Below are 14,009 nucleotides of genomic sequence, written 5' to 3' on the forward strand. Positions count from 1 at the left end.
GTATATCATTAGTGTAGAATGGCTATTCATTCATTGGCTCTTCACTGCATTTCCAGAATGTTTTACAGTAAGCCTAACTTATTGGAAATACATGTACTCTGGAGTGGAATAGAGAAATACCCGATAATATATAAATGGAAGATACTTGAGTGTCTGCTCTCTTATTGAAGAAATCACTTGTTCCCATATTTTCTACTAAGATGGAAATTCTCTTTTACATCTTTTGCAGACAAGGGCACTGAATTCAGTCACATGCCTTCTTTCTGACCACACATGATCTCGGCCATTTTCACACCTGCAGGTTTAACCAACTCCTGACCAATAGTATGTGGTTTCTTGTTTCAGGAAATCAACCAGGCCACTTCAAAAGCTATTCCTTGATGCTGAATGTTTATCAAATTGCTGAACAGTCTTTGCCTTGTGACAGACCTTTCCAAATTTACAAAGTATTCCCATGGTTTGGAAGACAGACCTGAGTGCAGATTATCCGAGTGTTTCTTCAGTTAACTCATTTAAAAGACACTGCAGTTAGTATGTTCAAACAGACAACTTGCTGTGGTTTCATTTTTCCTTTGTCTTCTCTTTCTGTGAAGCCATAATTGAGGAACACTTCCTGGTATGTTTTCCTATTAGATGCCATCTGAAGGGTAAAAGTGAAAATAATCGAAAAACAGATGGTTAATATGATTGTAGCATATTATATACCTTTAACATTGTTACTCATAAAAACCGGGATACAATTATGAAATCATGGAAAATAGAATAAACACAAAATTAATAGAAAACTGGCAAACATATATGTGTACTTTCAAATACCTATAAATAGAATCATAAATTCTAATAAAAAAATAAAATATAAATAAAATTACATTGTACACTCCTAATTGTTACGACAAATCAAAAAATGCTACCTTACCTTGGTCATTGAAAGTCGTAAACCTGCTAACATAATGCATTTCTGTTGACTGCAAGCAGAGACAATTATTGATAGCGAGACAGGACATTCGGCCAAAAATTACTTGATGGTGGTGTCAACAATGGGACGTGCAGTTGTTGTGCTGGCTCCTAAGTCAATGCTGACACTTGCGGTGTTGCCGGCCACTGCAATCCTTACCTGTTTTACGTGATTACCAACTTAAGATATGGTTCCTACAAATTACTTTTTAATTTTAAGAAACTAAAAAATATTTGTTTGAAAAAATATAACTTTCATAATTTGCCTCGCTTATTTAAAAATAATTTTTTGTGTAGTTTTACTCGTACATGTATATTTATTGAACCATCATTACCCCGAGATTGTCAGTTTTACCCCATTTGGTTAATTTACCCAGTTTCCCAACCTCTGGACTTGGCTCAAGACTGGGTCTTGGTAGGATGATTCCTGGAACCATTACCAGATAGACATGAAAGTATACAGACACTGGAACAACATGCATCATAATCCATCAAAAATCCTGTTAACTCATCAATAAGTTTACCTTTAGGAACCTAAATTCCTCCACCTTTGGAGATTTCCTAAGTTCTGTATTGTGACTTATGACTTACAATAACATAAGCCCTTGTGATTTAGCATTTCTTTTTTATTATAATATATAATAATAATATATAATAATTATATTACCATATGGACAGGATTTTGGAATGCAGTTAATGACTGATTTGTCTGGATTGCATTATGAGACTAAGTAATGATAGTGAATTACATCAACGTAGCAAAAAGTTGGTAATGATAGCAAATTGTTAAAAGATTGCTGCAAATTAGTTGTGATGCCAATAAATTAATAATGCAATAATAAGAGCTTATGCTCAAGAGTGCTAAATTACCATTGGCTTCTAGTGGTCTATAATAAAAATCATTTGATTAATTAGTTATACTAGCACAGTTCTGAAAAGTGATACTACCTTCCTTTTATTGTTGGAACAGGTGTCCCTTGTTTTATGCTGTAGGTGTGTTCCAGGCCCTTGGAATCTGTAGTAAGCTCAGTCACACCATAACTACTTCATACAAACTTACACCAAAAGTTTGTATAAAGATAGTTCGTTCATTTATTATAATATTCCTTTGTTTTTTGTATGTGTACTAACCTTGATCCTGAATGCATCCTGCTATATAACATCTAACACCCTGCTGGTCAAAACTGGTTACTATACAGCAAACCTTGCCAGAAATGTCCTTAGGAGTAAATGTGTGTGTTCAGTTGCCCTTAACTTGTACCACTTCCCAAACAAAAATAATGATGACATTAGTATCCTCCTAGAATCTCTAAATCCCAGCTTGTTTGTAATTCTAACAGATCTTGCTACAGCATGACATAAATGTACAGTTTTTAACATACGTATATGACTGCACACTTAAGAGGGAGGTATTGTAATGTATTATACAAGTATTTATGAGATGCAGTGTAAAAAATGTACACAAAAGATGCCTTTGGGAATTTTAACAATGATTGGAGCTATCTGTAGCAGTCCTTATACTGTACAGTGGTACTTCGATTTACGAACTTAATTCGTCTAAGAAGGCTGTTTGAGTGCTGATACCGAACGGATTTGTTCCCATAAGGAACAATGTAAATTAGATTAGTCTGTTTCAGACACCCAAAAATACACTTGCATAATTGTTTGAGTTGGGAGCTGTTCGAAACTCGAGGTACCACTTTATTATATAATATATAAAACCTTAATGACAATTTCAGAAATTATTTAATATCTTCAACAAAAAATTGCTAGGACTTTTTTGTACGTATGTGTAATCTTCAGTAATTGTTACATTTTTGTTATGTTAAATTTTGCTGTATAAATTAGAATATTTCTCAGGCATTTTATTTAAGAATTTTTAGGATAAATATTTTTTTTTCTGTAGTTTGGACGGCAACGACTCGCAAAGGAGTATGGGAGGCACAGCGAAGACACTGATGACGATGGCCAGGAATCGACTGAGGTCATAAGTAGAGATAAGCTTGTCCTAAGACCTCTACTTGACAAAGTGAGTTACAGTACTGTACTATGATCTGTTGCTTTTTTTTTTTTTTTTTTTTTTTTTTTTTTTTTTTTTTAACACAGGGTTTGACAAGGTTGAGGATCCCTAGCTTTATTGACAAGCTATTTACAGGTTAAGGATTCCTAACTTTATTGGCAAGCTAAGAGCTGTTACCTACATCAGCTCATTTGAAAGCATTTTAATTGTTATGAGACATACAAGTAGGGAACAGGATGAAGTTGGAGCCATCTGTGGGCCAGCATTTTCATGTGATCAACTGACTTTATCTCGTTGACATCATTATGCTTTACGAATGTGTTCCATACTCGAGTCATCCTGGGTATATATGATCTCAGATGGAGTGATGTTCTGGAGAAGGGTACAGCCAGAGTGAAGTTGCTGCTTTCTGCCCGTCTTGTGGCATAAAAGCTTGTTTCACGCTGTCCTCGAAGTGGATCCAATTGTGGTACTTTGACAATATTGGCCTTGTACATAACAGTAAGGCCATCCACATCCCTCCTATGTTGAAGGCTCTGCTGAAATGACAGATCTATCCAGGATGGGTCCAGGCTAGAGACGAGACATCTTGCTCTGTTCTCTACTCTGTCAAGCAGTCGCAGATGAGAGGGGGGCAGGCAAACCAAGAAAGTGGAGCATACTCAAGGTGTGAGCGTACTTGTGCCTCATACAGAATCTTGCAACCCCTACTGTCAAGCAGATTCGAGATACGGCGAAGTGCTGTAAGCTTCCTGGCTTCTTTGTTTGCAAGATTTACAACATCGCTCTTCATGGTTAGTTTGGAGTCAAATTTCACCCCAAGGATATTAACTTCTTCTCCAGGTGCCAACACCCTCCCATTCATCCTTACTACTGCACCAGCATTACTGTCATGGTGCCTAGAGATGATCATTATTTGCGTTTTCTCAGGTGCAAATGTTACTTGCCATCTATTTCCCCAAGCTGATATAGCTCTCAGCTGGTGATTGATGTAGCTTAGAGCAGCTGGCATTTCTTCTCTTGGATAAGTGAATGTCAGTGTACAGTCGTCTGCATATGCATGTGATTCTGGGATGAGATGAAGAAGGTCGTTGAAGTAGACATTCCATAACAATGGTCCCAGCATGCTTCCTTGTGAAACACTTGCCCCAATAGGATGTCTTGCTGATTCCGTTCCATTGAGAACTACACAAGTTTCACACACGTTTAAGGTTGTATAATAAAAAAAAAAATGTTTTATATTTTTATTTACTCTGCATAGTAAGATAGTGGTTGGTTATTGTATAGCTTATAGGAAAAGCTGGGAAATCACTATTTCACCCGTATATTCAGTTATAAAGTTAAATTGTTATGATTTATGTTTGAGACTAGTTATACAGTAGAACCCCCGTATCCCCTTATTTGGTATCCGCCGTTTGTTATCCATGGTTTGCTTTGGCCCAAAATTGCCTTTTAACCCTTTGATTATCAAGACCGCAAATCCTGAAGTGTCTGTGTCACAAAATATGCGAAAAAAAAAAATTCTTAAGAAATGATAGAGAATCTTTCCCAATGGTAATGACACCAAAAGTACGAAATTTGATGGAAAACTTAGGGAATTACGCTCTCGCGAAGTTAGCAATTTCAGCGATATACATGCATCAGCGATTTTGCCCAGTTTGAGCTCTATTTTTGGCCAATTCCATTGTTCCAGTCTACCAAACTCGTAGCTATTTCTTTAGAAATCCATTTGTTCTATTGATTGAGTACAAGACACTGCCCATTTACTGATTTCAACTACCCAATAGAGTGGTCAGACATTGACAATTTGGCCAATTTCATGCAAATTAAAAAAGATGCCAATTTGAAATAGAGTCCAGAATAAACAATGCAGACATTCCTGGCACTAAAATAACATTTTCTCTGTTCATTAGTCACACCTTCAGGCACCTCTTGCTTTCTATTTTGAATTTTTGTTCACACAAAAAATAGAGGATTTACTGTAATGCAGACTACTGCATTATTGTAATAATTGTATAAATAATGTCAACCCATTCATGACTGCATATTAGAATGGCTAGTTCGACGCTTATTGGACGGTGATGTCATTTATTTACTCTTGAACATCAGCAAAAATCGAACATTTCTGCTACTTTTGAGCTCAATTTCAAGGTCTTTTTCATCGTGAAATCAATCGACATCATCTCTATTTCTGTAATATGTCGTCCATTCTATCAAATGAAACTAAGAAAACGAGAATACAACCATAAATGCTATACGAAAGTACACCTCAAAGTTGGCGTTTTAATCCAAAAACACGGTTGGAGTTTTCTTTTTCTCGTGCACTATGTGCTGCAGGATTTTTTTTATACTGCGCACACTGACCATGCAGACCCATTCTCTCATATGTGGGCAACCAGCTTTCTCCCGCTTGATTTGAAGCAAGGATTTCTGGCTCATAAGACATATACGACACCGACAGTCAGAGGGTTAATTTTGCTTAACCCTTTGAGGGTCGACAGGCCCTCTCCGAAACTCGTTCTCAGGGTCGGCCAAATTTAAAAAAAAAAAAAATTATTTTCTCTTATGAAAAGATAGAGAATCTTTTCCCGATCATAAAGACACCAAAAGTTTGAAATTTGATAGAAAACTTACGGAATTATGCTCTCGCAAAGTTAGCGGTCTCGGCGATGTTTACGCATCGGCGTTTTTGCCCACTTTGAGCCCCATTTTCGGCCAATTTCACTGTACTAGTCGACAAAAAACATGAATATTTCGCTAGAACTCCATTTTTTCTATCGAATGGGTGCAAGAAACCACCCATTTATAAAATTCAACTATCCAGTACAGTGGTCAGAATTTGGCAATTTTGCCAATTTCACACAAATTTCAAAAGATGCCAATTTCCGAATAGGGTCCAGAATAAACAAGAAAGACATTCCTGGCACTAAAATGACATTTCCTCTAGTCATTAGTCACGTCTCAAGGCCCCTCTTATATTCTTTTGCTTTCCACTTTGAATTTTTTTTTTCACAAAAAATATAAGATTTACTGTTATGCAGACTACTGCATTAGTGTAAAAAATGGTATAAATATTATTGGTGCACTTGTGAAAGAATATTAGACTCACCAGTTGACGTGTATTGCACGCTTGGCACGATTTGTTTACTTTTGAAGTTTGGTAAAAATCGAACATTTCTGATACTTTGAGCTCAATTTCAAGGCACCTTTCATTGTAAAACCAGTCAAAATCATCTCAATGTCTGTAATATGTCTTCCATTCTATAAAATGAGACCAAGAAAACTAGAATACAACAATAAATACCATACGAAAATACACTGCAAAGTCGCTGATTTATTAAAAAAAAATGGTCAAAGTTTTTTTTTTCTCATTATGCAGTGTGCTGCAGGATTTTTTTTAGACTGTGCACACTGACCACATAGACCCATTCTTTCATATGAAGGCCTACCAGCTTTCTCCCACTAGATTTGAGGCCGCTAGAATTTATGAGTACTAGTACGTCAAAAACCCCTACGCGTAAGACGTACTAGTACGACCAAAACCCTCAAAGGGTTAATAATGGTCCCAGAGCACAAGAGTAGAGAAGCTGGTCATTCTTTGAAGACTAAGAGAAGCCGCGAAGTGCTTTCCATCAGTAAAAAGTGACAATTCTTCACTTATGTGCAGAATTTATCGATTCAACTTTATAATAGGTATGTATAGGACTTACATATAGGGTTTGCTACTATCCGCAGTTTTGGTATCCATGGCAGGTCTTTGGAACATATCCCCTGCTGATACAGGGGTCTTATTGTATTGTGTTAATATTTAAGTTTTAAGGAAGAGATGGAGAACCATAGAATATTAACTTGGGCATTAAAGGCTGTTTCTGAAATGAGAAATTTTGTTCATTACTAATTCAGTGTTACTGGTACTTGTATCCTCAGGTTGATGAAACATTTTTCTAAACTCTTGATGTGACATTCAGCTGTTGTTAACCCTTTAAACTGTCCAAACGTAGATCTATGTTCACTTACGTAGCACTCCGAACATAGATCTACGTTTTTTGTATGTAAAGCGCGTAAAATCGAACGTAGATCTACGTTCGGAGGGCTACGTGAGTGAACGTAGATCTACGTTTGGATAGTTTATGGGTTAATACTAAGCTTAATAGTGACACCTTTAGGCATTTTTTTAAATTTTCTTTAAAAGTATGCCATAAGTGTTATCAATATAAGCCTGCACAGTGCTAAATCTTGTCTTCTCCACATATTCCAGAGCTCTTCCATTGTATCAAAAGTGTTATACAGTACCTTGTATCTCAAAACTTGGAATGAATTATAGATATAGTTTGTACTGTGACTAATGGAGTTTATTATATTGTAATTATATCTGTCATGTGATAGTTATTTAAGATAACTAATTGGGGAAGTGGAACAGAATTCTTCCTTCGTAAGTCATGCGTGTCGTAAGCGGAGACGTAAAATACCAGGAGCAAGGGGCTAGTAACCCCTTCTCCTGTATACATTACTAAGCTTAAAGAGAAACTTTCATTGTTTCTTTTTGGGCCACCCTGCCTTGGTGGGATAAGGCCGGTATGTTGAAAGAAGAATTGGTATTGCTAGCAAATTGTTAAAATCTATGAAAATTGATAATGATGATAGCAACTTTTTATGTGAAACTATGAATGACCAAACCAGTCTGCTCATGAGGGATTTTCTTAACTAAATTAAAGAAAAATACATTATAGAGTATGAAAGGGAAATAGGCCTAATTATAACCATTCAAACCTTGGCTGTCACCAGTTCAGACTTTTTGATAGGTAATTGTCGTGTCCCCCAGAGATGTGTATGCAAAATTTATTAAATATAAATAACAATCAATTAGTGTAACTGCATTTGCCATGTTAGCCTTTATGATATGACCAGAGCTTGTTGGGTGATGTCTCCTCTGGGTCCACTCATGGTAAGTCTGGTATAATTCTTTCTTCTTATCTGTAGTATTGCAGCCTTTTACTTGAGACAGGTACTGCATTGGATATATAGAGCTTACCATACTTATATGCTAGTACAGTGGACCCTCGCATACCATTGGCATCACATAACGTTAAATCCACATAGCGATACATTTTATCACTAAAATTTTGCCTCGCATAGCGCTAAAAAACTCGCTCAACTCTATTCGTCCGAGACGCGTCTGTGAGGCCTGAGCCAGCCTCGCATGTTCCGCTGGTGGCATTGTTTACAAGCCAGCTCCGCGGTAACATCCAAGCATACAATCGGAACATTTCATATTATTACAGCGTTTTTGGTGATTTTATCTGCAAAATAAGTGACCATGGGCCCCAAGAAAGCTTCTAGTGCCAACCCTGTGGTAAAAAGGGTGAGAAATATTATCGACATACTGTGGTACCATGGTCAACTGGTCAACTGCTGATGCTGCTGCTGCTGCTGCTGTAGCACTGTCTGCTGCTGCTGTACCACTGTTGTCTGCTGCTGCTGTACCACTGTCATCTGCTGCTGCTGCTGCTGTAGTACAGTCTGCTGCTGCTGCTGTAGCACCGTCTGCTTCTGCTGTAGCACTGTCAGCTGCTGCTGTAGCACTGTCTGCTGCTGCTGCTGCTGCTGCTGTAGCACTGTCTGCTGCTGCTGCACTGTCAGCTGCTGCTGCTGCTGTAGCACTGTCAGCTGCTGCTGCTGTAGCACTGTCAGCTGCTGCTGCTGCTGTACCACCGTCAGCTGCTGCTGTAGTACCGTCTGCTGCTGCTGCTGTACCACCGTCAGCTGCTGCTGCTGTAGCACCATCTGCTGCTGCTGTAGCACTGTCAGCTGCTGCTGTAGCACTGTCAGCTGCTGCTGTAGCACTGTCAGCTGCTGCTGCTGTAGCATTCAGCTGCTGCTGCTGTAGCACTGTCAGCTGCTGCTGCAGCACTGTCTGCTGCTGCTGCTGTAGCACCGTCAGCTGCTACTGCTGCTGTAGCACCGTCAGCTGCTGCTGCTGCTGTACCACCGTTGGCTGCTGCTGCTGCTGTAGTACTGTCTGCTGTTGCTGTAGCACTGTCAGCTGCTGCTGCTGCTGCTGCTGCTGCTGTAGCACCATTGTTGGTGTGGCTTATTGAGAATACCAAGAAACAATTGACCCCAGAGGGTTAGCCACCCAGGATAACCCAAAAAAGTCAGTGTCATCGAAGACTGTCTAACTTATTTCCATTGGGGTCCTTAATCTTGTCTCCCAGGATGCAACCCACACCAGTCGACTAACACCCAGGTGAACAGGGAAAAATGCCTGGAACTAGTGCTCATATTGGTGAATTTAAAGCCAGCAAAGGTTGGTTTGAGAGATTTAAGAATCGTAGTGGCATACACAGTGTGATAAGGCATGTTCTGGAAGAAAATGCCAAACAGGACCTACAGTACTCAGGAGGAAAAGGCATGCCCAGGACACAGTGTCTCATCAGTCATTGCTGCATCTTCAATAAAGGTAAGTGTCATTTATTCTTCATTTAGTAGAGTAGTACATGCACAATATATATTGTGCATGTACTACTCTACTATTGTGCATGTATCCTTCTCTTTGTGTGTAGGAAAATGTATATTTCATGTGGTAAATTTTTTTTTTTCATACTTTTGGGTGTCTTGCACGGATTAATTTGATTTCCATTATTTCTTATGGGGAAAATTCATTCGCATAACTATAATTTCGCATAACAATGAGCTCTCGGGAACGGATTAATATCGTTATGCGGGGGTCCACTGTATTTATTTATTTATTTATTTATTTTATGTCTTTGCAAACAGTACATTGAGATTTTGTATGTACAATAGTGGGTTGCAATGCAAAGAGAGAGCCTATATTATGCCTAGGCATTATGGGCCAACCTAACATTATTGGCTTACAGTCTACTTAACACTAAGGAGTATATCATAGGTGTACACTAGGATAGTAATTATGTCATAGTTGTACAGTAGAATGTTAACTATAAATGAGTCAAAATTTGTATAAGACAAAGATATATTTATATTCGAAAGTCCTTTTTGTGAAAACAATGATTCAATTATATTCCTGTCAACAATGGATAAAAGGTTCAAAGTGATTGTTTCAGTTATGATGTGGAAGTACATAGGTGAGTAAATGTGTACTGAGTATTTAGCATTTAGTCTAGGGTGATTAAGTGGCTTTTGAGAAGAGTCTTAAATTGATTTTCAGACAGGGTTACTTTAATCTTTCTTTCAACACACCGGCCGTATCCCACTGAGGCAGGGTGGCCCAAAAGGAAAAACAAAAGTTTCTCCTTTTACATTTAGTAATATATGCAGGAGAAGTTACTAGCCCTTTGCTCCTGGCATTTTAGTCGCCTCTTACAACACGCATGGCTTACGGAGGAAGAATTCTGTTCACTTCCCCATGGAGATAAGAGGAAATAAACAAGAATAAGAACTAGAAAGAAAATAGAAGAAAACCCAGAGGGGTGTGTATATATATGCTTGTACATGTATGTGTAGTGTGACCTAAGTGTAAGTAGAAGTAGCAAGACGTACCTGAAATCTTGCATGTTCATGAGACAGAAAAAAAGGACACCAGCAATCCTACCATCATGTTAAACAATTACAGGCTTTCGTTTTACACTCACTTGGCAGGACAGTAGTACCTCCCTGGGCGGTTGCTGTCTACCAATCTACTACCTAGGACCTACCTACTACCTAGGGGTTACTTTAATATCTTCTGGTAATGAATTCCATATTTTGGGGCCCTTTATGTGCATAGTTTTTACAGTGTGATATGGACACGAGGTATATCAGAGAGAGATCTGTGTCTTGTGTTGTGGTCATGTGTCCTGTTTAGGTTGGTGAGGAGAAGTTTGAGTGGAGGGTTTATATTTGCGTGTATTGTTCTGTGTATGTAGTAGGGACATGAATAAGTATGGATGTTCTTAATGGTGAGCAGATTCAGACTTTTGAAAATTGGTGGAGTATGCTGGCAGGAGTGGGAACTTATTCTTACTGCTGCCTTTTGCTGGGTTATTAGGGGTTTTAGGTGATTGGATGTTGTTGATCCCCATGCACAAATTCCATATGTAAGATAAGGGTATATGAGTGAATGGTACAGTGCCAGGAGAGCTGATTGTGGAACATAGTACCTTATCTTTAGATAGTATGCCTACAGTCTTGGAGATTTTCTTGGTGATTTGTTGTATATGTGTCCAGAACTTATGGCTACTGTCAAGGTGGATACCTAGGAATTTTTCCTCTGCGAGTCTTGTGACTGATGATCCATTTAGCGTAATGTTAATTGGATCATTTGCAGCCTTGTTTCCAAACTGAATGAAATAGATTTTATCATTGTTCAGGGTAAGTTTGTTAGTCATCATCCAGGCAGATATTTTCTGTAATTCAGCATTGACTGTGTTTGCTAGTATGACTGTGTTTGGGTGGGAAAAGACATGTGTAGTGTCATCTGAAAATAATATGGGTTTGAGTAGCTGTGATGCATTCAGTAGATCATTGATGTAGATGAGAAAGAGGAGTGGTCCAAGGACACTTCCTTGTGGGACTCCTACTGTGATTGGTTGGGTGGAAGAGTTTGCATCATTTGCATACACATTGAGTTCTGTTACTAAGGTATGATTTTAGGTAGTTGAGGGAGTGGCCTCTGGTACCATAGTGCATTAATTTGGAGTACAGCAGTTCATGGTCAACTGTATCGAAAGCTTTACGTAAATCAATGAAAATGCCCAGTGGGACTTTTCTTTTCAAGTGCGGTTTATATTAGTTCTAGCATGTGTATGATAGCATCATTTGTGCTTTTATTATTCCTGAATCCAAACTGACAAGGGTTTAATATGTTGTGTGAAACGAGGTAGGAATAGATCCGTCTATGAATTAATTTTTCAAAGATTTTAGAGAGCAGTGGTAAGTTAGATATTGGTCTACAGTTATTCAAGTCAGCTTGGTCACCTTTGTGGATCGGAGTGACCCTCGCTATTTTGAGGATTGTTGGGAAGGTAGATGATTCAGTGGATTTGTTAAAGAGCGTTGCAATAATTGGTGACAATACTTGTACGCCTACCATCCGACTTACGACCAAGCTTGGTTCCGACCAACTGGTCGTAAGTCAAAATGGACGTAAGTCGAACCTTTGAAAATTGCCGACATACTGGGTAGGGCATAATGTTAAACCTTTCCTATGTAAACACCTACATAGTACTGTAATGTAATGTACAATCATTATTTCATTATATTTACCATAATTTACTTATATTGTTATATTTTAATTATTTATTTACTGTATGTAATGTATACATGGTAGTGAACTGTATTGTAAATTTTACATCACATACAGTATCATATGTTACTGTTATCTTTATGTATTGTCGACACAGTGGAATGGGAGAATACCATTGGTAGTGTCATCCTGCCAGAATGTAGTATAACCTATACCCTAAGTAAAGAGAAACAACTCTGGAACATGTGTAATACGTATCCAGGTGGGTGACTGGCTGGCTGACTGAATGTGGCTGTCTCTCTGTATCTCTCTCTCTCTGTATCTCTCTGTATCTCTCTCTCTGTATCTCTCTCTCTGTATCTCTCTCTCTGTATCTCTCTCTCTGTATCTCTCTCTGTATCTCTCTGTCTCTGTATCTCTCTCTGTCTCTGTATCTCTCGCTATCTCTCTCTCTGTATCTCTCTGTATCTCTCTCTCTGTATCTCTCTGTATCTCTCTGTATCTCTCTCTGTATCTCTCTCTGTATCTCTCTCTGTATCTCTCTCTGTATCTCTCTCTGTATCTCTCTCTCTGTATCTCTCTCTGTATCTCTCTGTATCTCTCTCTGTATCTCTGTATCTTTCTGTATCTCTGTATCTATCTGTATCTCTCTCTCTCTCTCTCTCTCTCTCTCTCTCTCTCTCTCTCTCTCTCTCTGTATCTCTCTCTGTATCTCTCTCTGTATCTCTCTCTCTCTCTCTCTCTCTGTAACTCTGTATCTCTCTCTATCTCTCTCTCTCTCTCTCTCTCTCTATCTCTCTCTCTCTCTCTCTCTCTCTCTCTCTCTGTATCTCTCTCTGTATCTCTCTCTCTCTGTATCTCTCTCTCTCTGTATCTCTCTCTCTCTGTATCTCTCTCTCTCTGTATCTCTCTCTCTCTGTATCTCTCTCTCTCTCTGTATCTCTCTCTCTCTGTATCTCTCTCTGTATCTCTCTCTCTCTGTATCTCTCTGTGTATCTCTCTCTGTATATCTCTCTGTATCTCTCTCTGTATCTATCTCTCTGTATCTCTCTCTCTCTGTATCTCTCTCTGTATCTCTCTGTGTATCTCTCTCTCTGTATCTCTCTCTGTATCTCTCTCTCTCTCTCTGTATCTCTTTTTTTTTTTTTTTTTTTTTTTACACAGGGTTTGACAAGGTTAAGGATCCCTAGCTTTATTGACAGCTATTTACAGGTTAAGGATTCCTATCTTTATTGGCAAGCTAAGAGCTGTTACCTACATCAGCTCATTTGAAAGCATTTTTATTGTTATGAGACATACAAGTAGGGAACAGGATGAAGTTGGAGCCATCTGTGGGCCAGCATTTTCATTTGATCAACTGACGTTATCTCGTTGATATCATTATGCTGTACGAATGTGTTCCATACTCGAGTCATCCTGGGTATGTATGATCTCAGATGGAGTGATGTTCTGGAGAAGGGTACAGCCAGAGTGAAGTTGCTGCTTTCTGCCCGTCTTGTGGCATAAAAGCTTGTTTCACGCTGTCCTCTCTCTCTCTCTCTCTCTCTCTCTCTCTCTCTCACAGGTACACGTAAGTAAAGCTATCATACATAGTATAAACTACCTAGGATAACCCAAAAAATCCAGACAGTGCTATACAGTGGATCTGTGCTCCAGTGCCTTAAATTAATAATAATATTAATAATTATTATTATTATTATTACAATAATACATATGTACTACTACTAATATTATTATTAAACTATAATATAACAATCGTGTCCACTCATTACTTACCTTAAAATATCTGTAGTCTTAGTGTAGAGTGAGAGGTGAGTGAACAAGATTAAATGA

The 14,009-nt window shown here is 38.4% G+C and overlaps 1 protein-coding gene across 4 annotated transcripts in view; it reads left to right on the forward strand.

The window, feature by feature from the left end:
• Gpat4 (Glycerol-3-phosphate acyltransferase 4) overlaps window positions 1-14,009 on the forward strand; it is a 188,395-nt gene that overhangs the window by 68,784 nt on the left and 105,602 nt on the right. For all 4 annotated transcript variants that reach the window (XM_070082848.1, XM_070082850.1, XM_070082851.1 and 1 more), the window contains one exon: window positions 2,861-2,983. In XM_070082848.1, the coding sequence (XP_069938949.1) occupies window positions 2,861-2,983 (123 nt within the window). The remainder of the gene's footprint in view (window positions 1-2,860; window positions 2,984-14,009) is intronic.

Source organism: Cherax quadricarinatus, chromosome 8, assembly GCF_038502225.1.
Source record: "Cherax quadricarinatus isolate ZL_2023a chromosome 8, ASM3850222v1, whole genome shotgun sequence".
Classification (NCBI taxonomy): domain Eukaryota; kingdom Metazoa; phylum Arthropoda; class Malacostraca; order Decapoda; family Parastacidae; genus Cherax; species Cherax quadricarinatus.